Source organism: Ornithodoros turicata, chromosome 6 (assembly GCF_037126465.1).
Source record: "Ornithodoros turicata isolate Travis chromosome 6, ASM3712646v1, whole genome shotgun sequence".
In the NCBI taxonomy this organism is placed as follows: domain Eukaryota; kingdom Metazoa; phylum Arthropoda; class Arachnida; order Ixodida; family Argasidae; genus Ornithodoros; species Ornithodoros turicata.
In genome coordinates, this window is record NC_088206.1 from 20467143 (window position 1) to 20494711 (window position 27569).

The 27569-nt window shown below is 45.7% G+C and overlaps 1 protein-coding gene across 3 annotated transcripts; it reads right to left on the reverse strand.

The window, feature by feature from the left end:
• LOC135396381 (RNA-binding protein 10-like) lies at positions 1–27384 on the reverse strand. Of its 3 annotated transcripts, XR_010423371.1 has the most exons (11): positions 27181–27384; positions 26947–27087; positions 26683–26797; positions 23823–24086; positions 23023–23092; positions 21876–21997; positions 20286–20346; positions 20128–20187; positions 13329–13392; positions 880–963; positions 1–439 (listed from the first exon to the last, which is right to left on the reverse strand). XR_010423371.1 is itself a non-coding variant. In XM_064627321.1 (10 exons), exons 2-10 carry the CDS (start codon positions 27075–27077, stop codon positions 954–956), a joined length of 897 nt encoding a protein of 298 aa, XP_064483391.1. In that variant the 5' UTR covers positions 27078–27087; positions 27181–27384; the 3' UTR covers positions 1–953. The 3 variants fall into 3 exon arrangements, 2 of the variants coding, with proteins under 2 accessions (XP_064483391.1, XP_064483390.1); XM_064627321.1 differs by having other exon boundaries at positions 1–963; XM_064627320.1 differs by lacking the exons at positions 1–439; positions 880–963 and adding an exon at positions 2590–3193.
• Between the last annotated feature and the right edge of the window lie 185 nt (positions 27385–27569).

Below are 27569 nucleotides of genomic sequence, written 5' to 3' on the forward strand. Positions count from 1 at the left end.
TAGTGCATAACATTTTTATTATGAAGTTTCTTTTTAACTGGAATGTGGTACAACATTAGCAAAATATATTGCACAACCAAATCCCCTCATATAGCTTTGTTCATTATGTAGCATTTTAGTACGAAAAAGAGGATGTAATTGACTATCCTTGACTTTGCTGACCAAGAGCGAGGGAGGCTCCTCCTCCAAATGGCGCGCCAATAGGAGGACTCGGGAGGCGGAGCGCTGCGGCCTCTGCTCTTGCCTAATAGATGGCGCATCGGTAGTCCTAATGGTCCAAATGGATAGTCCAAATGAACTATCGGTCAAGGATAGTCCATTTCAATTCTACATGCAGATCTTTGCTGAAAGTGTATCTCGCAACATACACCATGCAGGTTTGCAATGCTTCGAAGAGGTTTATAGCAGTCGTCGCTTTTCTTGCCAGTTGTAGAGACCTCTGCAAAACAAAATACGTAGCAACTTCCTCAAAAATTTTGGCAACAAGTGTGCGGCAGTGCCTGAGCAGAGGCAGCACAAACTTCATCCTGCCAATTCTTTCTGGGTACATGGTGAAGTGAAGAATCACATCTTCACGATTTGCTATAAGACACAATCGCAGCCAACTATGTACCAGAAATTTAAAAGAAATGTATTGGAAAGCCTCCACAGTACAAGTGACAAATTATATGAAAGATGTTACGCAATGCTGCAGTTGTGCATTGCAACCACGGGGCAGATCCAAGATTTTTCTAAGTTGGGGGTGTGGTCTAGGAGAGTAATGTAGCATGCTCTGCCGATGATCATTTAAAGCACTCGGTTATGACAGAAATTTAGGTGGGCTGAACCTCAATCTGAACCCTACCATGATCTACCCCTGGTTACAACACATGCTCTTACCAAAATCTGATTTCAGGATTCTTGACATTTTCCAGGTTGTATACGCCCTGCCAGTCAGTGGAATCTTTCACTGCTCAATGACTTCTGGGGAGAGACGTACACAAAGGCAGTTTTGTGAGGTGTATGTTTCAATTAGTTGCAAATTATGGACAAAACTATTTGTACTTGCTCTAGAATATATGCAAATCTCTATCTCTATCTAATCTATATCTGGTAGTAGCAATAAAGCACGGGAGCCTCTCTGTAGAGCATGATTCAACCTGTAATGCACAAAGAGCATCATTTACAGGGTCTCCTTCTTTAGGTGCCACAGATTTTTTATTAAAAATTTACGAGAGCCCCAGATATGCCGTTTGGGCGTCTAATATACTACCTGGCCTGGCGGACATCTTTCCTAGCCAGTCGCATCAGTGTTCGATGACTAATTAACTAAAATCCGATAATTAACTTACTATTAATTAAAGAGTTTTAGGAAAAACTGAGATGACAGGATTAAAGACCGTTGTAGTCTAAAGCTATTCCAGCTGTCAGCCATTTCAAAATGTCTCTGTGCTTCAAGGTACGAGCTGGGAGGCGGACTATCTGGCCAGCAGATCGGCACCTACTCCAATCATCTTCCATAGCTCCAAATCACTGGAGTGGCTTTTAACGAGGACAGTCTCTGATTGTACTATCTCACTTTTGACCGAAATCCCCTAATTAATTAGAGAGTTCGTTATTGAATTTTACGTAATTAGTCATCTTGTACTTGCACACTTTCTTCGAGAGGATGTCCGCCGGACCGTATAACTCAACTGCAAAAACTACATCTGTCCTGCTCATAGATTTTTAGTAAAAAAATCTGTGGCACCTAAAAAAAGACACCCTGTATATGATGTGCAGCATTTGGTGCAATACAGTATTCGCATGCGCGCTGCAACGGTTGTGACAATGGTGTGTGGGATGGCAAATTTGAAGCATCAACATCTTGAGATTTACGCATCAGGAATGAAAGGAGCACAAAGCGCACAAATTAAACTAAAAATTGAAGTAAAGAAGCTGTTGCCCTGACAGAAATAAAGACGGAACCAAAGTCTTTTCTGTTGCGTTATTCATGATTTAAGCACAAAGTAAACTGGAATTTGCACTTTCCCATCTTCCGTCCTCTCCGTGCCTCTCAAGGAAGAGTGAAAAGGGAAAGCGTAAATTACGGTTTCCTTCGTGCTCAAACCACGAACGAAGCTATGGATGGACTGTGTTCCCTCTGCACTGCTGTCACGGTAACAGCATCTTTCATTCTGCAAGGTGAAATTTTCACAATGTAGGCATTTGGGCATGCTGGTGTACTGTATCCCAAAGTGCACAAACTGCTCAATCAGAGCACTTTCTGATACAAATTGTTTGCACTTTAGTGCCCCTTTAAAGGCTACTATTTTACAAATTTCCAATCAGTTTTGGAGGTGTCTTCAAAAGTTTTTTTTTTTCAATGTTATGCACATGAACAGTACTCGTCCATTACTCCAACTCTGGCAAGACAAAGAAATTGGGGCAAACTGTTTGACCAAATTAAAGAATGGTGCTAAAATACCTAATCAGGTCAGTTTTAGTGGCCAAAGTGGCCCACAGTGAACTGGTACAATTTGGACAGATGGAATCTAACGCAGATTCCATAGACTCAAGACCCAACCTGGCTGCGCTAGCGGTATCAGGAAGCACACTGACATGCGTACAAATGCCCCAGGAGTACTTTATTATTTTACATGCTGCTTGCTTCCGGCAGATAACCTGCTCACATGGTTGTTTTAACGGCCTTTGCTCCCACTGCCTGGGGGGGTCTGGGAGAGGAGGCTTTGCCCTGGACACATGATGCTGGCACGTAGCAGTAGCAGATGCGGCTTGTGGCGCCGTACGAGAGAGAGCAATGCCTCAGTGTACTGAAGCCGCAGCCGCAGCCGCAGCCTCTCGCTGTTCAAGACGGCTTAAGTGAAGTGCACCGGTACGGTGCGTCTGAGCATGGATTAGGGGCACACGGCAGACTGGGCAGAGAAGAGCCAGCTCTTCTGGGGTGTACTCGGCCGGCGGCTCTACTGGGTGCCTCTCTTCCAGGGTGAGGCCCCGAAAAGGTTCAGGAACAGAGTCACGAGGTGCTCCGCGCAAAGGGCGGCTCTGACCTCTCCAGCGACTCCTCGAGGCGTACCCGACGCTCTTGTCGCCAGCCAACACCGTCCAGGTGGCAGCCGAGCGAACGTTGCAGCTGGGAACAGGTGTTTTGGGGGCACCACGTCCGGGACCTTTCGCAGGGGGCTTGGCTTTTTGGAACGCCCTCGCTTTCATCCTGGGTTTATCAAAATATGCAAATCATACTTGTTGCTTTCAGTGCAAAGCTTGCAACGGGGGACCCTAAAAACCGGCGTGGCCAGTGCCAGAAAATGAAAGGGAGGATGGTCTCGCGACAAAACTAGTGTCTGAGTCCACCTCCCTTCTTACTCTGTCCAAGGCAGTGACGTAGCCAGAGGGTGTTTTGGGGGGATTCAGAGCCCTTCCCCCGAAATCGTACCCTTGGGAGAGGGAAAAGAGGGTGAAATCCTCCTCCCTCTTGTAAAGTTCCCATAGGACCCTTCCCCAAATATTTTTCTGGCTATGCCATTGGTCCAAGATGTAGTCAAAATACATCTCGAGATCTGTCACGTGTATGGGAACGTGTTCCTCTACTCACACAGTTCAGAGCCGAGCAGCACTCTCGCAGAAAGAGATGCTGCATCCACTTAGAATGAGGTTTTCTACATAAGCTCGTAGCAACCTCGGCTTCTCGCACTGAAAACGAACTGCGGTTGACAGTTCTCCGAACACCTTGCACATGATCGACTGGGGTGTTCCCTCAGCATGCACAAGGGATTCCCAAGGGAAAGGCCGTGAAACAGGTAGGCGTTAAACCTGTCGATTTATTTCAGGACTACCGTAGAATGTATCTGTGGCAAGGCTAATCTCAGTAAGATAGGTGCTTCAATCACTGGTGCTGGCACACTTGCATGTCTCAACACTGAGACGATGTAAAAACTAGACGGACACTACCAAATCTCAAACAGAGCTGAAGGTTTTACTGTACAAAGTCACGAATATAATCCTAGGGGAGAAGAAGGGCGAAAGGATAGCTTTTACTTGCTGTTACTTGCACTAGGGTCACTCTACTCACGCGGTTCCCTGAACCACATATGACCGCCACCTCCCTTAACGGCTTTTTTAGGCCATCTGACTCTTCCCCCATAACGGTGAAGAGGTTTCACATGGGGATGCAATTATCAGATCTTGTAAATGCGAGGCTGACTTCTCCAATACCCCTGTCACACAGCAAACTAAATGTCATTCCCAGCCAATTACATTTTTCCAGTGCCACACAGTGACACCAAACGGCATTTTATGAAACCGGCACGACCTCCTTCGCTTTTCCCTCTTGCACCGCCTGCGTACCCTCGAAAAAAAACATTAGGAAGTAAAATGACAATGAATGCAAATGGAAAGTTATTGCCCCATAAGTTTTTCCATGTTTCTTCATTTCTGAAATTATAAAAGCGAAGCTTTATGCAATTTTCAAGAACTAATCTCGTTCCAAGCCCGCCTGATTTGTGCCGTGCCTAAACACCATACGGTCGCACTGACCGCCACCTTTCCTGTCGACTGGGGTTCTGTTACATACGTGTCTAGGCTTCCACGATCGTCACAGTGGAACAAATAGTTTACTTGATTTATGTCAGACATTGATACAAGTATAGTTTTTAGTATAGTATAGTAAAGTAGACAATAAATGTGCACCAATATTGACAGATAACACGGTCAAACTGTCTCACGGATCGTCATCGTCATCATTACTGCATAGCTCCATCTTGTTTGAGCAAATGACATTCAACGTGACTGTCATTCATTGAGAATGACATTCACTTTCCTGTATGACAGGGCATAAGATGCATGTTTACAGAATGCAAAGCTTGCCACGACATCGGAATGTCGTAGACCACATTTCTTCGATAAGAAAGGAAAGGAGGGGGGGGTTGCAATATTTGCAACTGAGCTGTTGGCTATTGAATGGTGTCAATTGATCCATTCTGGCATCTTCAGAGTGGCATCATAGGTGGACCCAGCAGGACTTGTAACTCACTTCAGCACCGCTCATGTGCTCTGCAAAGGTACCTTTGGTCTCGGAAAACTTACCAGGTACCCTGATGCACAAGGTCATTCCTCGCAGTTTTCAAAATTTCATATTTGTCCTCACAATAGCTCTTCCACCATCCTGGATTGTCCAAGTGTGGCATGAAACTCAGGCATGGGGATGCCATTGTCCAGGGGTGGAGGACCACGGGATAGCAAGCCTGCTTCCTTATTACCTTAGGTCCCACCACCCTGGTAGTTTACCGTGAGCCTGTATCGGAGCAGCATTATGCTCCATAGTGCAAGGCTTCGGCAGAGTTTTGCAACCCACTCAGGTAGATAAGTGCTTGGTGATAAGTGCTTAGGACTGCAAGCTTTCTTTGCACTATGCCAATACATGGCAATCTTGTGCACTGGGAATAGTCTAGCGATTACGGTGCAATTCTGTTTAGAAGCACATCATCTTCCCACTTGCAGAAGCCACAAGCCAAAGCTGAACATTCATACTGTAGCATCGGTAAGGCCCGAAGACCATGACCATAGCCACGATATGTAGCTGGATGGTCTGTGCAATTGTGTGAGCAAGGAAGGTAAACACCTTCTCCTGTGCCTCACCCCAAGACCATCACACACTCTTCCGCAGAAGTGAAGTTCACGGATGCAGTATTCACAGACTACGAGACAGATTGTCTGTAAAAGCCAACTATACCCAAGGATCACCACAAGCTTCTTAGATCCTAGAGGTGGGGTACTCAAGGATAGCCCTGAGCCACTCCTGGTTAGGTCTGACCACACCAACCGGCACCACAAACTTGAGCAGGCTGGCGTGGGTAGAAGAGCCAAGCCACATCCGAGAGAGTCACAGGAAACCCAGTTGCACATACACATATCTTGTACAGCTCTCATGTCTGCAAGATGTTGCAAGAATTGATGACGACAAATGTAGTCACGTATCCATTGCAGGGCTGAATTTAAAGGAGCGCCAAAAACATGGTCCATTGCCTGCTTAAAGCTAGCTCTTGAGTATACCCTCAGTCCACGGGAGTCCAGAGCCAAATGAACATCTGTAACCACTGCATGCCGTCAATGCCCATCACTGCCAGATTCTGGGGGTTCTTTGACTGCAGTTCATGTAAAAACACGGGTTGAACCAAACATGTGCATGATTGAGACGATTGAGGAAGATGTGCGAGTGTCCAATCATTGATTCCACAGCAATGGCAGCAAAAACAAAAAAGCAAGGTATACAGCAAGGTATACACACGTGCCTGTGGTTGTTTGCTTTTTGTGGGTGTCTTGATGTTGATACCTGTGCACTTTAGGCTTCCCCTGCAAGCCTGCTTCAGCCCCTTCGCCAGTACACAATGGTGTCTACGGCACAATACGAAGGACTGGCGGATCTTTCACTTTTGGCCCAGAAGGCTAACCAACATGTGGCACGATACCCTCCACCTGCCTGGGCCACACAGGCCACAGGCCTATGTGGTAGAAGGTAGCCAGCAGATCTGCTTGAATGCTGCAAGTATCCTTTGCTAGATCAGCAAAGGCTGGAAAACCATCTATTGCAACTGGTATCATAGGTCGGCGAATTCACTCATGATGTCCATCACCGACATCATTCACCATCACATCACTCAGAATGATGTGATGTTGAGTGATGGGCAATGATGTTATGCGATGTTGAGTGAAGTTGAATGATGGGCAATGATGTTATGTGATGTTGAGTTTGATGTTGAATGATGGGCAATGATGTGATGTGATGTTGAGTTTGATATTGAATGATGGGCAATGATGTGATGTGAATTTGAATTTTATGTTGAATTATGAGCAATGATGTGATGGTGAGAGTAATGTTGAGTGAAGGGATATGATTTGATGCAGAGTTTGATGTTGACTTATGTGCGAAGGTGAGATATTGAAGACCCTGCGATGGGTTTTTCAAGTTGAAATCTGCGGTTTAGGGTGTAGGGTTGGCATTAGTCGTGGGCGGTTGGATGGGTGCATACAACTGCCCATCGAAGCAAGCATTGCAAGTATGCATGACTAGACATGAATATGGTACCCCATTTTCAGCGTACCTGTTTTCGTGCCATGTGATAATCTGAGCTTAACGGAAGTGGCGGGAAGGTTTCAGTTGTATGTGTGACCTTGCTGCTGGTGGGTGGGAGGGAGGGGGAGTATGCAGTTCATCGTTATGTTCAGCCTTTGTTTCGGGGTCTCGGTCGTTTGGGCGGAGCTGCACTTGGACAAATAACAAAGAGCAGGGGAGGTGGGCTGACCTTGCCGCGCTCGCGCTCTTAGTTTTGCGTCGACTCAAAGCAGGTGTGATGTTGTGGGGATAGCTCCAGCATTAAGAGCGGTGGGCTGTTATATCTGATGTGTCATATGTGGGAGGGGAAGAGCTTGCCGTTCAGCGTTGTACTTAGAGTTGGGGACTTTGTGGTGCTGCACTTGGATGTCGTCCGTAAGGGACAGAAAATGAGGGTTGACCTTGGCGTTCTCGCGTTGTTTGGATTGCATCGCTTCAGAGCAGGTGCGTTGTGGAGATTGGTTCCAGAGCATAAAGAAGCGGCGCGTTCGGGCTTATAAATCGGTTATGAAAACCAGTCTCTTGGCACTCCTTCCTTTTCTTTTTATTACTGCTGGCAATGAAACATTCCTGGTGTCTGGGCGAATGAGCGGGTACATGAAAAAATGGGACGGGTATTGTGCAGTATGAACTCGGGGACAATCACTGTCACGTGAACAAAATGACAGCATCAATTGTCCGATATCGTTTTGGGCAACCAGAGCATACCATGCTTCCGCCTTAAGATTTTTTTCGCAATTTTTTGCAAAGGCAGAATGCAAGCATCAACGAAAAATTGTCCAGGGGAATGTGGCATGAAACTAGGTTGCACAATTTTGGCGCGTACTCTGCACACGTACAGCCGACAACCCAGTATATTATGCTAAACAGCTTCGGGACGCAGCCCCAATGTTTCATTCCACACAATTTTGTTTTTGTGGTTTCCTTATCGGAACTTGTCTTTTGTTTCTGAGTACGACTGTCAAAATAGTTTTCTGTCAGGAACAGCCTAACAGGATTAGTACAGAATAGAAACAAAGTGACGACTGTGATGGTCCGCAGGTATGGTCGGTGATTGAATACGACACGTCAATGAAGTCACTGCAAGAGAGACGACTCACATAAAAGAAAATACCTCTAGAACGATTCGGCCTCACGTAGAGTGTGCTCTCACGCCTGGACATTTATACACTTTGTGGCAATGGAATCGGTATATAGACACTTCGAACTGCCGAAACCGTTGTCCGGCCTGACCTTTCGAGCGCCGTCGAGTTTTTGATACACTCCGGTTCTGGAATAGGGTCACAGATCACTACGACGATCCCAAAGGAACTGCGCATGGGTGCGCGGGTTTCTTCCAGGTTTAGCATAGAGCGTGACTCACATGATATTCACGTGTTCAGCCCACGTCGTATAGACGATATCAAACCAAACCAACCGTGCTTCAATTCGAGAAAGCCCTTTGGTAGCAGAGCTCAGAGGGAAAGCAGGCCCGCGTACCGCCGAACTAGCGGATGCACGAAACATGCCGCAAGAGGGTTCGCGCCGGTTGAAGCCGACTGTGAGCAGCTGAATGCAGAACCCAGTGCAGTGCTGCGTGGATGGGAAGCGTACTGGAGAGACGTGCCGGCCGTTTCAGCAATCACGGCTGCCCATGGGCGTTCCCAGGATTTTCTTCCAGGAGGAGGGGGAAAGTGCCAGGGGAGGCAAGCGTGCTATCGCCTACCACCTCTTTTTCTGGAAACGGACGTTGCGGACTGTGCGGGTGCTCAGAGGTTCTTATTATGATATCTGAAAATAGTCATTACGACTTATGTCTAAAGTAGAAAGTAAAAAATTGGCACGTATGTGCAGTGGTGCGACCAGTTGTTCCAGGACGCTTGACGTGTGAAAGCAATGAATGATTTAGAAGATTATTTCAGCACGTGTGTCCTTGAGGTAGTTCGCCAGTGCACACAGCGCAGCGAAAATCCAAAAGAGAAGGCCTATTCCATTACCTGTTGCAAAACGATGCCACTGTGTTCACACATTCAGCTGGGAGATTCAGTGATACATGAACAGCGACCCATCAATAATCAAAAAAAGGAGTGCTCATAAATATTCACTGAAAACTCTGTAGAAGTATGCATGCAACTATGCACCTCAAAATATGCATTAAAAATTGTTAATGTAAGTATTGTTTTTCGTCGTTTTTGGTGTGAAGGTATACAACAAAGAAGGCATGTACCACAGACATCGTCTGCTTTTTGCACCGTACCAGAGTGCATATTGAATAATAATATGATTGGGAGTAAATTTAGGCGCATCGTAAGTTAGCCCATTTGTGCGAAGAGATGCTGCACGTACAGCATGGTAGGGCTACTGATAATTTCGATTACCCGGGGTACTTTAGACGTGCCAAAGCAATCTTTAACACACCGGTGCTGAAGCAATGTTTATCTCTCCCACATTGCTACCATTCTCGGCCAGGATTGAACCCACGATCATGAGCTCAGCAAGTGAACACGTTACCCACAGAGCAACTGAGGCCGGCAGTGCAGATTGAAATGCGAACGCGGTAATTTTCCTAACTGTATACAGAAAGCGAAGAAGCAGAGTACGGTCCACCAGACTCAGACGCCATGCTGCTTACACCAGTGCATCTAGAAATACAGCAAGACATACACACACGCACAGACATCCACACACACGCGCGCGCGCACACACACACAGAAAGGCAGTATCCCAAAATACGCGCTATGCGATTATTTTCCGTATATGCCGTAACGTACGAAACATTCATTTATATGCACTATAGAATCCACTAATCGGCTCCGAACCATGACCAAACGTGCTTCTATCGTAGAGATACGACACTATATCGAGAGAGAGAGAGAGAGCGAGAAAACAAAGATGCATTTGCCTGAAAATCCGCCGTTTTACTGCTAGATATTTGCAATGCACCCCCAATTCAAACAGCCCAGTTTAGAAGTCCCAGTTGAAACAGCAGCACGTCGAAACCTCTCGACTGGGGAAAAAAAAAAGGAAATCTCAACGCACGCAGAAAAACAGGGGCGAAGTCACGATCCCCCCCTGCACCCTCTATTGGCACATGCCTCCTTCCCACCATGGGATCCCGGTCATTCCCCGATGCAGCGTAACCGACTACCCAACACCGACGAGCAGTTTCATCACCCCCCCCCCCCCCCCCCCCCTCTTCACACAACCGCCACCTTCCACATACGTAGCAGAAGACGGAAATATGCCAGCTTTATGAGCAGCCGTGCAGCGCCAAGAAACTTGATACCATAAAGCCACCGGATGCCAGGGCCAAGACCTGCCATACCTTTTGTAATGTAACAATATCAGCAGTCGCTCGGCGCGTTGCGCAACAACCCGCAAACTAGAAGGACAGCGGCATACCAGGTGCCACGCCACTCGCCAATCCTCACCCTACGCACCTGGTATTTGCATTCATGCTTTCAGTACAACCCTATCGCCACCCCGCCCCGTCAAGGCTTGCTCCGGGAAGTGGGCGGGCACCCCGCCAAGCCCCGTCCACCATTGCGACAGCAAAAAAAACAACACCTCTTTAATTTACGAACGTCTCTGTAAACGGCCGCCACCCAAAAGATGACATCTGCCTAGGCGCCGGGACGCACGGTCACCGAAGCCCCAAAGCCAAGTCGTCGCCGAAGCGCAAGCATGCACAGTATGCAAGGCCCTCAGTCTCATAACCGGTCCCTGCAGTTCAGATTCAAAGTCCATCATACACAACGAAGTTGAACTCAGAGCGAGTTCTGAAGTTGAATTCTGACCTATGATATGATGGGCTATGATGTCAAATGATAAGTAATGATGTGATGAGCTGTGATGTCGAATGATGGGCTGTGATGTGATGGGCTGTGATGTTGAATGATGGGTAATGATGTGATGAGCTGTGATGTTGATGTTGAATGATGGGTTATGATGTGATGAGCTGTGATGGTGATGTTGAGTGACGGGTTATGATGTGATGGCCTGTGATGGTGATGTCGAATGATGGGTTATGATGTGATGGGCTGTGATGGTGATGTGATGTTATGGGCTGTGGGCTAGGCCGGACATGATGTGATGTTGAATGAATATTTTGAAAAATGCCGACCTATGACTGGTATAGGTTGCAGCAAGAGCAGCACTGGCATGTAACACGTGCCACCTTCTTTTTTTCTTCTTCATCTCAAGTGTGTGTGGGGTTCAGCCCTCTTGTGCAAGTCCAGGATTTCTGGGCTCCGATAGCCTTTTCTCATTGTGCTGCATGCAAGCTGAAAGTTCCTTAGGACAGAGGCCTGAAACCTGTCGTATGCACAAGGAAGCAAAGAACATTATTATAAAACAGTGCAGAGTACGAGTGACACCGGATGCATCTTAAGGCAGGGCTATCTTGTTGGCTGGAAAGCCTCTGTGTCGTAAACTGTACCTAGAAGACATGGGAACAGACAAGTACAGGCACCGCGAGGTACTCATGAAGGATCCAGTCGGGTCACACTGCTACTGAGCTATTGCATCAGCGGCCATTTGCTGGAACAGATCCTCTACACCCCTACTCCTTCCTGCTCCTGTCCTCTCTCCATCTGTCCACATCTGTACGCTGCTCATAGTCACAGTCCTTCGCAAAATCGTCTACAGGTTGGACATTGAGGTTTGTCTTCATCTGACTTGTTGAATTCGTACACTGACTTGTCCACGGGCTTCTTGAGTACACGTTCACATACAAGAAGGGACCAGGAAATAAATGTGAAGGTCATAACACCTGTGCCACTAAATGGGGGTCTTAAAAAGAGTTAACAACAATGACAACAACAACAAAGTTTATGGCTCCCACCCAATATTATATCAATCCAAGGGCCCACACAATAGTACTAGAAGCCCCCTACTTTGCAAAAAAGCTTGCATGCAAATTTAACGACCACCTCCCACGCAGTCATGTATCAAATGACTACGAGTGTCCGAAAAGGAAAGTTACTAGCACAATGAACTCGAAGTTGGCGCCATATTCTGCAAATATAGTTCAAACAAAAAGTGACAGTGTATGTGGAATTGTAACTGATGATAACCTGGTTGAAAACTGTATGGCTGCAGTGGCATTGTGCACGTTTTCATATGCTGTGAATGTTGGGAATACATTCCGCGTCCTCCTGACAGACAAAGTGAAAGAACTCCATCTTGGGGAAAGCCTGTGCAATGGGTAACACAGAAAAACAAAACACGACACTGCGTCCCAAAGACTCCTCAAGTGAAAGAGAACTGGAAAAAGGTTAACAGTGACTTGGTTTTTACCACTGCGGGACTGACAGCACTGTTGCAGCCCCTTGAGCATTTTAGGGCAGCCAGGAGCAGACATTGACCAAAAAGATGCAAAAGGCTTTGCTTCACTAGTGTTTCTAAACTCACTGTACTTGAAGTTTTTAAGAGGAGGAGGAGAATACAGAAGATATTCGAGGCTGCGCCAACCTGACAACCTCATCCACAGCCAGTTGTATGTGTGAAAGAGGGCCCATTTCTTATTGTCCTCCATGTCTTACTGTCTTATTATTTCCTGTCTGCTGTATCAAGCGGAAGTTTTGACCGTGTGTGTTGTGTAAACTCCTTCCTCTGTGTTTCAAGTGCTGCCTTTAGAGGGCTATGCAAAATATGCAGACAAGCTGCCAGTAAGCCTGAAGTTTTCGAGAAATATCTTTTTCTAAATTTGGGGAGTCAAAATCTGGTAAATAAACACGTGCTCTACATTCACGCAAATTTGGGTGGGTAAACTTCCAGTATGCTAAATTCGGAGAGAAATCGGGCTCAGTTACTCAAACCAACTGAACTGGTTAAGTTACAGGTTCACTGGTACAAATGATGATGTAACTGCGTTTCTTGTCAAACAAGATAGTGTGCATTCCTACAGACGTCTCAGTGAGTGCAATTTGCTGCGTAAAAATCGGTTTCACCCTAAAGAGGCAACCTTCATTTAGGGGTGCAAATTTGGGGAAGAATCGGATTAAACTCTAAAATTTCAGACTCTACTCAGAGAGAACAAAGAGACAGATGCACAGAAAAGAGATCTAACAATGTGTAGCCACTTCTATCATGTGTCCGTGCCAATGTTTTCCATCATGACAAGATACATGTTTCTCTACAACTTTCAACGTGTGTTAATAGCACTGCACAGGAGTACTGCAACCAGATATTTGCAGCAAACAGAGTTCACATAACGCAAACAGGTTCTATTCTAAAAGCATGCAAACAATTAACTGACCTTATGACATTTGCATTTCTTGGCATCCTGGTATTTCTGGGAATCTGTTTCTGGGGAACCTTAACTGAAAGGCAATATCTGCATTAGAGCTATCAGAAATGAAGAACACCCCATCAAAGTACACTGCAGACGCTGCACAGTAAACACCATGAAAGTTGCAGTTCGGGATTCTGTTGATCAAATTAACGTCAGTTATACCCCTGTCACACGGCAAACTGAATGTCATTCCCAGCGAATGATATTCGCACTGAATGACATTCGTTTCGTGTCACACGGTGAAATCAAATGGCGATACATGCGAATGATATTCGCCCAGCGAATGAGTTCGGGGAACTCATTCGCTTTTCCTTCTCGCACCGACAGCGTACATTCGCAGTAGGTAGGTAACAAAAACAACAAGATAAACTGTTTGAAGGAATGAAAGACGAATGAAGAGTTGCACTCCAATATTTTATCACGAATTTGATAACTTCTGACACGAAGGAAGAAATGCTAAACGCTGTTTTTCGGTGAACTTCCCTCGTTCCCAGTCGCAACTTTGCCAAGTGCGCTGCAGATAGGCTTCTTTGTTGTCTTTGCTTGCGGTACTTAGTCAATTAAATGTCCTTCAAAAAGAACGATTTTGTGAAATAATCTAATGGTTCGATAGTTCCACCAAAAGAAATGAAAATATAACGAATGTACCTGCATAATGCTTCGTATGTTTGGCCCTGGTGTCTTAATTATCCACAGTGACATCGTTTGCGAATGACATTCTGTTTCTTCGTGTAGCTCGATGTAAGACAAACGAATGACATTCGGTGCGACTGTCATTCGCTGGGAATGCCATTCACTTTGCCGTGTGACAGGGGTATTACTTTACTGTAGCTTCTCTGTTGACCTGACCTCAAATCCATCCCCAGTATGCCTGATAGATCAAGGATCTGTAGGTCAAGGGAAGTGTATGCATTGTGAGCAGTCAGAGTGTATCATTAAGGCCCCAGGTCTTCTGTGATTTCGCGAAATATCGCGGAATCCTTCGTTTGGCAAGGAATTTCACGGAATCCTTTATTTTTTAGGGGTGTACGAATATTCGAGTTCTCGAATTTGGATTTCCGAAAATTCGACTTTTCGCAGAATGAGTGACACCTAGCAAAAGTGGGCTTCAGCAAGTGACGCTTCTCTGCATGAGGTGAAGCCTGCTTTACAAAATTGCCCATGCTGCAGGACCAACACAGACAGATTGTAGTTTAGCTTAAGATAACGTTGGCCAAAGTTTATCGTGCATACCCCACCTGAGGAGGGGACGGCGTCCCTCCCGTGTGCAGTATAGCGGTGGCAGTGGGGGATTTTGATTTGATGTTTGGGAGTTTGCCTTTAAAGACTCTTAAATAATGCCTACAGCCCAGAAACAGAAAGGGTGTCCTAAAGATGTAACTTCCACAGGGCATGTATTTAACCTCCTTCCTATAATGTTCCTATAAACCCTGTAGATGCCGAAAGATCTTTCAGCAGGTATAAAATGATTGCAGGCGACAGATGGCATACTTTGTCAGAGGAGAACACAAGCTATCATGTATGTAATGCTGAGCCACAACAGTGCTTCGGATCTGCAATTTTATAAAATATTGTTAAGAGAAGCAGAGGGGACTCAATCTGTTTATTTCCAGGACAGCATGAGTGAGAGAGAGAGCGCTCCCTGCGCACAAATGAGATCAGAATGATATGAATGAGATTCTCGTCACGTGAGAGGGAGGCGGGTGATGACTCATTGTCGTCTTCAGCCATGGATTCAACAGGTTCCCCCGGAGGCGATGATTGACTATCTGATTGCTGTTCTTCCGATACTTCTTTTCCGTATAAATGTTGCACGGGCCTTCGGATGATGTTCTGATTGAAAGTGCACAGTAAGCAGGCTCAAACCCTCCCATCTGTGCTTGGGGAGACTTTTTCGACGATTCCCATCTGCCACTGTAGCCCAGTACGGTTGGAATCCTTAATTAGAACCACGTCTCCCACTTTGACGTCGGTGGCTCTCAAGCCCTTCGAATGGTATGTGGAGCGTAGTTCGGCCAGGTATTCTTTGTGCCACCTGTTCCAAATCTGTTCGAGGTAGTATGCTTGCTGCCTCCTCCACGTGGCTCTTAGCAGATCTATGGATTGGGCGGAGTTCCTCAGAAGACTCGCTGAAGGTAGCGTCAAGTGAGTTGACGGTCGTGCTGTCAAACGACGTCCTATTTTCATGTCGGCCGGTGATAAAGGTACGGGTTCCCTGTGCTCGTTGTAGACAAAGGTTAGCGGTCTGGAGTTGATCACCGCCTCGACCTCAGTAAGTAATGTTTGCATGTCGGTTAAGTATAGCACGTTATTCGAGAGAGTTTTTCGGATGGCAGATTTTACTAACCTTACCAATCGTTCATAGAATCCGCCCCACCATGGGGCTCTCTCTGCTATGAAATTCTATTGAATTCCATTCTGTGAGGAGAAGTCTTGTGTTAACGGATCTCTGAGGGAATTCCGCGGCGCTTGAAGTCCCCTCGCCACGCATTTGAAAGTCTTCGTGTTGTCTGAGTACACGGTGTGGCATATGCCTCTTCGGGCTATAAACCTGCGGAAAGCCTGTAGAAATTTAGTGGCGGACATGTCTTCGCAGCACTCCAGATGTACTGCCCTGGTGACAGCGCACGTAAACAAGGCGACGTATCCTTTCTCGTACGTCCTCCTTGTTCGTTTGAGCGTTATTGGCCCTGCGAAATCTATGCCCACCACCTGGAAGGGGTGACACATCATCACGCGGTCTGCTGGTCGCTGCCCATCGACTTGATCTACATGCCTGGATTCGATCTTTTTGCATACAGCGCAGTCTCGTGTCATGTGCTTGATCTGCTGACGGGCACAGATCACCCAGAACTTCTCTCTTAGTTGAACGAGGGTGTCACGCAGTCCAGAACGCATGACTTGTCGATGAGATGCATCAACCAGAAGTCTGCTGTAGTGTGAGTTGGCCGGGATGAGGATGGGGTGACGCTCGGCGAAGGATTGTTGACTTTGCCCGCATGCGTCCACCAACTCTCAAAATGTCGTCCTGATCCAGAAATGGCCTCAAATCCCGTATTTTGGAAGTTGTAGGTAGCGGTTTTTGTTTGCTCAAACATGTTATTTCATGTATGAATGCCGAGCGTTGTGCTTCCTTGATCCAATACAGTTTGGGAGTCTGAATTTCTTCTGTTGACAGCGGACCTTCCTGTCTCGCTCGTCTAGCGTTTTTTGAGAAACGGATGACCCACGCTGTCACTCAATGAAGTTGCGTTATGCTACTAAAGCGTTCCATGTCTAGCAGTGGCTGTACACGTTCGTTTGTCGTTTGCAACACAGTGTGCGTTTCAGTGGGTGTTTCTGAGCAATGGCTCAGGACTGTCGTAAAATGGATATCGTCAGTTGGCCAAGTGTTTGTGGGACCTTGTAGCCAGATCTGTCCTTTCCACCACAACTGTGATGCTAATAGCTGTTGCGCTGAAATCCCTCTCGTGGGAAGATCGGCCGGGTTGCAGTATGTAGGTACGTAATGCCAGTGTTCAGTGCCAATGTTCTTTTGTATATTTCTTCACACTCTATTACGCACGAACGGTATCCAGCACGTTGAATCAACTCGTATCAACTGGAGAGTGATGGTCGAGTCGGTCCAAAAGTGGTGCACAGACCGTAACTTGAAGTTACTCTTCACGTAGTTAGAGAGCCTGGAAGACATCAGTGCTCCCATTAGCTCCAACCGAGCCAGAGTCATCTTCTTGATGGGAGCAACTCTTGATTTGGCTGTTATCAGTTGTACCCGTTGTTGGGATGATTTGCGGCCAAGACGTAAATATGCGGCTGTGCCATAGGCAGTAGGGCTGGCATCGGAGAAAAAGTGTAGCTCCGCTTCTTCGTTATCTTGGAGGTGTATGCCGTAGTGACGTGGAATTTGTACAGTTTTTAGGCGTGGCATTTCACAACACCATGCTCGCCATCCATCATGCAGGTCTTTCGGTAGGACTCTGTCCCAGTCCAGTTCCTCCTTCCATATATCCTGTAAGAGTATCTTTCCGGACACCGTGTAAGGTAGGATGAATCCCTGAGGATCATAAATTTTCGCGATTGAGCGCAAAACATGCCATTTCGTAACCTCCTTTGTCGTGCTACTACCCTGTGCGTCTTTGAGTGGCAAGGAGAGAGTGTCAGCCTCTTGATCCCATATCATGCCAAGTACCTTTGTTGTCGTGTCGAGTGTTATGGCGTCCTTTTCGTTACGGAATAGGTCACGCATTTTGTTGCCGTTGGATCCCCATTTCTGTAACTTCATTGTAGCCTTGCTGAAGATTTGTTTTGTCTCCATGTATCTCTTGTCTGCTTCCTCGACATTCTGTACTCCTAGCATTACATCATCCACGTATATGGATTGGTCGAGTATGCTCACAGTCTCCGGGTATTCTTTCGCTGTCAGCCGAAGATGATGGTGTAACGTTGCTGCAAGGAGAAATGTACTTGGAGCCGTTCCGAATGTCACCCTATTCATTCTCCAGGCTTCTATTTTTGGCAATGGCTTCCCTTCTTCTGGTTTTGTTTCGTACCAAAGAAATCTGAAGGCGTCGTGATCTTCTTCACGGATCATTATCTGGAGAAACGCCTTTTGTACATCAGTTACCAATGCCACTGGATGCAAACGGAAGTTAAGTAGAACAGTCATAATGTCCGGATTTAGGTTTGGACCAGAGTCCAAACCTAATCGTTCACCAGCAGTCCACCACCCCAGAGTCCAGTCCAGAGTCCACCACCCATCGTGCCCGGGAGATCATGCCTTCGGAGGGGGACAGTGTAGCGACGACGATGACAAGAGGAATATCACGCGCATTGTCATTCTCTCATTAAAGGAGCATTAAAGTGGTATCTAACATGGCCAAAAACTGCTGTCATCTTGTAAAGCACTATGTGAAAAGCATTCCCACAAAATATTTTTGTCCAAAGTTGTTTCACCGCGGCGCAATTAATTTGCAAACTCGCCTACCCACTCTCTCAAATCACCCATTCTAGTGTGACGTTTGTGGTAGAGAGCCCCCTCATTCGTTGGTAGGAAAAACCGTCTGCTATGAACATTGCGAGCTGTTTCTTGTTGACTTCTATTCTCTATATGATTTATATAACGTTTTCTAAAAAAACAAAGCATATATGCACTCTGACAAAATAAGGTTGCAATCATAAGAGTAATATATCCGTGGCTTCTGTGAATTTCAATTTCAGAACTCACAGTAGCAGAAAGCAAGCGATGACGTCGGTATTGTGGTGCCACCTTTTAGCCACTGAACCAACTGTGCGGTGAAAACTGTCAGAGAGGCTGCACACTGTTGGGAAGCACTGGGGTATCGCTGTACAACACAGTTAATTTCTTGCTGCACCACTCGTTCTTCCCGTGGTGTCAGCGGTCCCAAAATCAGCCTTCAAATCCTCCGTTTCGGACATCACGCAGCCGGAGAATGCCTGGCGTCTCCAAAGCGGTAGCAGACGCTCCGGCCTGCGCGGTGTTGCTCACCTTGATCATGTGATCCCAGATCCAATGAGGAGCGTCCCTACCACTCGCGTCACATAGTGACGCGCGTGGCGGCGCTCAGCACGTGGCTATGCTGAAGGCGAAAGAGGGTGTTTCGCGCACGGGAGATTTGGGGTGCTACTGCAGGCGTCCCAATTTTGCTACGGTTGGACTAACTGTGGGAAAATTGTTTTCGGCCGCCTAACATTCCATACCGACCAAAAACAAACAAAGTTGTGTGCCTCTAGACTGCTCCTTTAAATTATTGCCGTCATGACGCCATGCTGTTCGTAAGAATATTTTTTGTTCCCACATTACCCAAGAAAATAGAGTGTTCCCCATTTCAAGCAGCCGTTGACTGCTTGCCGCGGAAAATCTCTGAATTTACAAGTCCGTGTCGCAAAATTTTGAATTTGCCGCAGCAGAAAACCAGGGGCCTTATGTATCATCCTATGCTGAATACTGCAGACCGTTCGTAATGATATAAAATTTTCAAAGGCCCCGACCATAACGTCTTACGCATATTGTGCTATGTTTTGGGGTAGTCCTAATGGTCCTCTTGCATTGATGTACGATCTTTTGCAGATTTACATTTGTTGCAGACTATCACATCGTCATATGTTAAGAGGAAAGATGAAATGGAGAGTGGGGGAAGTGCTCGAGCAGGGAAAGGGAAGAACTACAGTGTTGCCTTCCCTAATGTGTAGAGGCGGATATTTTTTAGCGGAATGAAAGTGAAAATGCTATGTGACCCATGACAGAAAGTACTGGAGGAGACCAAAATATGATCAGCAGAGACAGTTAGGGTACTTGGTACATTGCTACTACTGAATAATGGCTCCAAGAAATACGATCCCAGCTTCAACTTCAGGTAAGTACCATTTGTCAAAGCTACTAATTGTACACTGAAAGGTTACTGCAAAACCCTTCAAGTTTACAAACACAATTTTTCATTAATGAGACACACGGCACATAATTCCCATCCACTAGATTTCACGAAATCTAGATGATAAAGTTTGTGGCTTTCCTTGCCCCAATTTATACTAATGGGCCTTGTCAATTGTGTCAATCGATTGTCAACCAATTGTCAAAATAAAGTGTGCAACTGTATCATTTGAAATGCCAATTCTTGCTTAAAATTCACTAATTTTACAATTCCTGAAATTTGCGTAAATTAGGGCCATGAACAGTATGGGCTTCACAGTATATCTGAACCACTGAAAGGCAGCTGCGATTATTTGAAATTTAGACAGCACTTACTCTTTGTGGGAACTGAGCTGATTTCCTCGTAGTCTTCATCCAAGAGTGCAGTATCAGCTTCTGCAAAACAGCAAATCAAGAGCAAACCAAGAAATTCAGCACAAGTTGGTGGAAAACAAGGAATCAGCTCTTGCTACCAGAGCCCCGTGCATACATGCCTTCTCTTGGAGTACCACACTTGAAACACTTGCCCCTCCGTTGGAAGTTGCTCACTCCACACTGTAATCACAAAAATAGAGTCTCGTCTTCGAGGGCTGTGTCACAGTTCCAGACTATAGAGACTATGGGAAAGCAATGCTGTACTGCAAAAAATACTGTGCAGTCAAACGCCTTTATAAAGAAACTCGAGAAACTGCGGAAAAAATCTGTTGCGAAAGGAAATTCGTTGAAGGGGATGTATGCTAACTTCACCAGTACAAAGTCATATAAATAGAGTCCAGTCTGTCTAGACAGCTTTGTCTTGGCTAGTTTCTTCTGAACAAACATGAGAACAAACAAAGCCTCTCCATTCCATGTAGTAACCTTTTTTTCCTACATATGTCAGCTTTTATATACTGCACCGCGATTACGACATTAGTCCGGCAAAAATAGGCTGGTGATGTCTTTAAAATGTGAGAGAACGACCTGCTTCTGGGACCTAAAATAGCATTAAACTAGTCGTATCTGAACTTGTAAACTACTACTACTATCAACCAGAACAAGCAAGTCCGCCGAGAAACAGGGTGTAATTTCAATCATGTCGAATTTGTTTATTTACAATATCACTTCGCGATTATGATGATTGGTGTCGCCAGTGTCGCACTGCATAGTTTGTGTTCTTCTATGCTTCGACTATGTGGCATGTGCAAAACTGCTGAGGTACAGGGCTCCTCCTGTTGAATTAAAAACAATTAAAAATCCCCAGTGCTGGGTAGGACAAGGACAGAGGATAAAGTGCCGGTCCTTGTCCTTTTATCCTCTGTCCTTACCCTACCCAGCACTGGGGGTTTTTAATTGTTTTTAATTCAATATGAACCAACCAGCCCAAACGCTTGCTCTGCTACATGTTCCTCCTGTTATTTCATTCACATAGTACAACACACACAAACCGTAATCCTTGCAAACATTGCATGTTTTCCCTGTCCACTGTCAATCACTTTGGGCATTCAAATTTTCGCTCCTAGTATGTTGCATGACATCACATTATTTTATTTTATTTTCATTTCATTTCAGTTCATTATGTAAGTCAGTGGACAAAAAAGCGGGTTTTACCGATTGACCTTTGTGATGATGTTAGTTACTGTTATCTATGAGTTATCTATGTGACACTGACCTCCTTATTTTTCCTGTGTGTTACAATGGGGACTCCAATCACAGAGAGAATGGGGTGTGGCATATTGTTCGCCATTCCGCTGCAGTCCTATGGGGGTCTGACAACACCACAAGAATGAAAAGAAAAATTGGTTGTAGCCTTTTTTTCATTACAAAGGCTGTATAAGTGGCTAATTTTGGAAATCCACTATCCCGCAAATTCGGACGGAGGTACATTAGTGTAATACATATTTTGCAGTGCCTGTTTCCGTAGCATTAAATGGGAGTTGAAATAGCGAGAGGCTCGAATTCATTGTAACTAGGAAGTGAAATCCTCGCAGCGTGTGCGACACAAACTACGGTGAGACCACAAAACCCCTGACACAATATGTCACCCCAACAGCTTGACTCTGCACTGAAGCATAAAAACATGGCTTCACTAGCAAATGCCTTCATACCTTGGCACAATTCCAATCATTCATATCTAGTCCCCCACGAACACTCCTGTCCATTGTAAAGGGCACGTTCTCAGGAGTGCTGTAGTACGTCGGGCAATGCAGGTCACCAACATCCCTGCTCCCTGAAAGCATGCAAACGTGCAATAGTTAAAGATATAAAAAACAAAAAAATCCAGAGGAACTGGGAATTCAATATGAAACACATCATGTTCATGAACAGTCCGAGAAAAGAGGGGATTGAGACCGAGCACACAGCCAGGGTTCCACTCCAACGCATTCACAGGCAAACCTCTATCTACTGGGGTTTCCTGCCTCCAGCATTAATGTATAACGCACTTTTTCTGACCCGAGAGTGATCAAGAAAGAGGAATGATGTCCTACAAACATCAACTTGTGCAGGTATTCTTGTACGTCTTACAACAACTCACTGTAACTGTAGATTGGCGTTTGTACCGTGCTGCAAGAGGGCCAGCAAAATAATACACTTGCGGTGATGTTATTGAGTGCTCTGCCCTTTTTATTTTCCATCGTTATCTGCTCTTCATTTCTCCGATAAACACTGAGAAATCCACTCTGTATATTTTCCGATGTCTCCAAACCCCAAAAAAACTCTGAAGTTTAAAAAAATTGAAAACTCCACCACCCGAATTTTACGGGCTGAAAACTTCAAAAGGTCAAGCTATAAACATTCTGAAATTAGATGAAATCACAGAGAAGTCTCGTTACTGTTTCTCAAAAGCTTCCCCGACAAATGCAACAAAAGCAGTTGCAATTTCTCTCTCTCAACCAAATTCTTAGGACAGTGCAGTGCAGGCCTATTTTGTACTGAACTGCCCTTGGTCTTGCAGGCTCTGCAGAATACTCTATACCATGTGAAGTGTGTCCTCTAGCTGTTCCAGCGAGCAAGGATAATGCCTGAAGTAAAATACGCATGCGTGATCCTCCAGAAGGAGTACACAGCATTCACCATGGTATTCACTGTACCGCATAGCTACTCAATTACCTAAAAAATTGTTGCTCAAACTTTCCTTATTGAGCGAAAACAAATAAAATCTACAACAGCCTACAACAGCCTGCTTTAAAAAATAGCTTGTCAAGATTATATGCAGTGGCTGCAAGTGCACACAGATCTGGAACGGAGCATTACCCGTGTCTCTTGGCATCATGAGTCGTATGCCCTTTGGTTCGAGACCGTATCTTGTGACTTCATTTTTCAGCTGTAAAGAGAACCGCGGTATAGGCATAAGACAGAAAAGGGAATTAAATTGGCCTCTGGTTCAAGCAGAATACAAAGACCTAAAAAAAAAAAAAAACAAGAAAATGCAAATCACAAAGCGGAGTATATATGGAATATAGGATATCATATAAGCATGAGGTACCCTGTCACTCAAGCAAGTGACCTAATACTGTGTTGAGCTCAAGGCAAAGGCTACCAATGCCAGTCGCAAGAGCATGAAATAATGCTCGCTACGCTTATTTCATCGATGCCAGATCACAGTGGCTTTATTGATCTGAGTGTAACAGAGTAACGCTACTCTGGTCATTCTGTGGCAGCTCAATCGCTAGCGCTCCAACGACGAGCGCGCATTCCAAATAAACGTGCGGCCAGTGCTGTCATTCTTTTTCTAGCTCTGGCAGCACACTGTACTGACCTCTGCCTGTCTCTTTGCCTCCAGCGCAACACTGCTGACCCGAACAATTCCATGCCAAGCAATCCAGAAAAGCTGCTTGATCATTACAGAATTTTATCCAAAAAAAGAGAGAAAAACAAAACAGTCTGGCCACTTTGAGGTGGAGTAGGAATATCAAATTCAAAATGTTTGCCCAAAATACTGCAGGGTTCTGCCACTTGGGGGCTCTGAAGGCTAAACCACATGGAGCAATTTTCAAGAGCAATGCCTGATGTTAATAATGCATAACTAATTTCAGAGACAGTACGTTACTCACATCAGCAACTGTGGTATCCATTGGAATGCCCCGCACCATTATGGTACTGTTTGGAATCTCATCTAGCTGCTGCAAACGATCAATCCTGTCCTGCTCCCACATGCGGTCCCGACACAGAAGGTCCCAATCCCTGCCGAGATCCGAATCTCTCTCTCTTCTTGGAGATCTGTCCCAATCTTCATCAAAGTAACCACTACGACGATGGCGATCCAAGTCGTCGAGGGCACGGTAATCCGGATCACAAGATGCCCGCCTGGGAGGAGTCTGTAATTTAATCAGCAAAGGTCAGGCCCTACACATTCGTACATTTAGACTTCTATCCCAAAATTGAGTCCCCTTTTGTTCTCGCAATTCCTCATCTGCAAGTGACTGGCCTTGCAGCAGATTATCAGCAATAATGGGGGCTGATAGAGGTCTTGTTAAGACCACGACCTACTAGATTATAACGACCACGTCATAATCGGCAACATCTATGGGGAGCCCGTCCGCATGATCCGCTAGGGGCGCTACTCATCGGCCCGCAAAATCTACATCATGATAGGACGATGGAAATTTGAATTTTGAACACGCAGAAGTGGACGTACGACTACCGTAGCCACCGTAGCAGACGACAGCAACAGAGCTCCCACGAAAACGCGTCGAATGATGATGATAATCAACTTTAGAAAGAAGCATCTCCCGTGGGACATTAACCGCTTGTACGAAAATACTAAGGTAAGCTGAAATACGAAGTATTGCAGAAATTGGGGAAACAGTGCCAGGGCCGATGAGTAGCGCCACCGCTAGCTTCCAAATGCAACGCTGGGAAGAGGTGCCAATGACATGGTCGTTATAATCTAGTAGATTGTGGTTCAGACAAGTCACGGCTGAACTACTAGATAAGAAGGTGAGGAAGGAAAATGTGTAAGTCAAAAATAAGAGTCCCTGCTCTTCTCTTGGATGGCATTTACAGGAAGCATGTGTGTCCAATGTCTGACCTTCAGGAAAAACGTATCTTGCAAAGCAGTCCCTCGTAGCCCATTGTAGAGGTGTGCGAGGGGGCGGCTATACCCGCAGATCCAAAGTGAATATCTGCTCTACATCGTGGCTTGTGGATAGAAATGTAGAGTTTCGAAATCTGTGTGGATAAGGTAAGGATAAAACCGCGCACTTCTGCAGTTTGTGCGGACATCCACATTTTATCCACAAATAAGCATTAGTGTGTCTGTCGACTTCCCTCAGGTGGAGCCACACTTGACGCGAAGAATTCAAAATTGAGTCCAAGTGTGTCATAATTTGCATCCCTGTACCTTTAACTGCATTTTATTGCACAATTCTGGACGACAATGTTCGTAAGTGGTTTGCACGCTGAAAAATGGAAACATTTGTAAAATAACATTTTCGTCGTGCGAAATTTTCCCTGCAAATACAATGATGGTGGATGTGCAGATATACTGTATAAGTAGTAATTTTCGCGAAATATTCGATGCAATGACAGAAAAATACGCGAACGCAATATGCACGAAATTTGACCCAGGATGCTGAGGCAACATATGTATGCGGTTTTCGACGCTATTTCACTATATTGCCTCACAAAGTGTTCAGCTCAGTAGTCCAGCCTTACAGTGGTGGTACAGTCCAGGTACAGTGCAGGTGCGGACACTGTCAATGCTATCCAGCCCAACTCTACTTATGCAGTGTTGTAAAGATATTCACGGGCAGCATTGTAAGTGTACATCACAAACAGGAAGATGGTGTCTCCTTTTCTATGGTTGGCACTGATGTATACAGCAAGATTTTTTTATTTCTTTTTTTATTTCCAAGTTTACTTCAGAATATTGTCAGATATAATAGAGATTGTCTCGGCAATGGTGCTATTCAGTTGTTCGGTGGAGTCTGGGGGCGGTAAGCAGTGGCTCACTGCACGGTACTGTTGACGGAAAGGACATTCTCGACAACACGCGAAAGAAAAGGTGTTCCACCATCAGTGATAAGTGTCCTTGACATTCCGTAACTAAGCAAAACGACGTAGATCAGCAACGAGGCTATTTCCGTTGCTGTGCCAGATGGAACAGTTTTAGCTTCCGCATACCAAGGAAAATGGTCAACTGGGAACACAAGCCATTGATTTCCAGATGACAGCTCTGGGATACCACTCAGGTCCCCCCCTGTTAAACCCTACACCTCATCGTATCGATGACGACGTGGCTTTTCAAGGAGGGGTGGTATTGGTGTGTGCAGTCTTAAAAGTGGAAGAGGAAGGACCGTTCTGCACGATCCCAAGTACTCGGGTGTCGGCTCTTTCGTGGCTCTCAAATAAACTTGTCCTCTCGCAGCGCCCTCACTACCTAACAATATTTAGGCATTCCAGACAGGACGTGACAAGAAAATGAGATTCAACAGCCACTCAAGTTGCTGTCTTCTTGGAGGGTTCACAGGATAAACCACATGAAAGTGATAAATAGGAAACATTCCACTGTGAGGAGCAAGCCATGCAATTGCAACTGCAATGGACAGCAACATCAACTCGCAGAGCAAGCAGAGACTCTTCGCACATCATCACAAGCATTGGGGTAGTGTATTGCCCCTGGCAATTAAACTCCCCGTTCATCATCTAAAGTAGTAGTAGTTATTCTCCCTGGATATTCGATCTTGCGCACTTATGAAGAGCCCAGTGTATGTGCATCATGTGTTCTGCATGCATGAGCTAGTTTCTCAAGTTTTGAAAAGGGAGAAAAGGTAAAACTTTTGTCCAAATACAGTGAGAAGGGTTGGGAAGCACAGCTGTCGATTGAGCAGTTTATTGTTATTTTCAATCATGACTTGTGGAGCACCAGATTTCACTTTTTCATATTTTTAAGAAACAGGAGCAGGTACAAACCGAATCATAACGGGCACGACCACTTTCCCAATCACGATCCCTATGGTCTCCGTCCATGTTTATGCCATGGCCGTAGTCTCTCTCCCATGGACGGCTTCTGTCACTCCTAAGCTCCCTGTGTGTACAAGATTGTTCTTACCACCATGCACAGCAAATGCTCAAGCAAGGCATGTGTGTAACTGACACATGGCAGTGCAAAGTGCCCCGACTGAGAATCATAAAATGCGCAAAAATCCCAGGCCAACAAAAGATGGAAGTAGTCACCTGTCTCTTTCCCGTGACAGGTCATCTCTGAAATTCATCGTACTGCTGGTAGCAGCGGGCGGGTGCACTGGGCAGCAGCATGCGTTGGCCACGCCATGACCAATGCTGCCATAGTCGTCACGGTAGCTCATTATTTCACTACTACAAATGAGATAAAACGGCACTGTTTCTAGTCGCTAATACTGTTTTGCTCGCGCGCTACCACCTATTCCTCAATGAAAACAGCCGCATTACCTTCGAAAAAGCAGTCGTAAACTGTCCACCACTTTGAATTATGTAGAGAGGTATTCAATAGCTTCGTCGGTTTTGAAAAACATGCAGATAATACATTTATATTAGTAGCAATGCTTATTTACGGAACATAAGAACAAGCCTAACAGCAAAACAAACGCGCACTGTCTGTCGTCTCCGTTCCGCTCCTTTCCCGTCATGCATTGCAAAGTGCGGAGAATAGCCAATCGTCAGCCCCACTGGCCCCACCGCTTAGTGACGTTACAGTGACGTATCGCACCGTCGTCTGCTACCATCTGCTACCTATGTCTGCAACTTCCGGTATGTTAGCTAAGCCCAGGTCACGGTGGGCCCAGGTTCTGGGCGAAGTCTTGAAACCTACGCAATAAAGC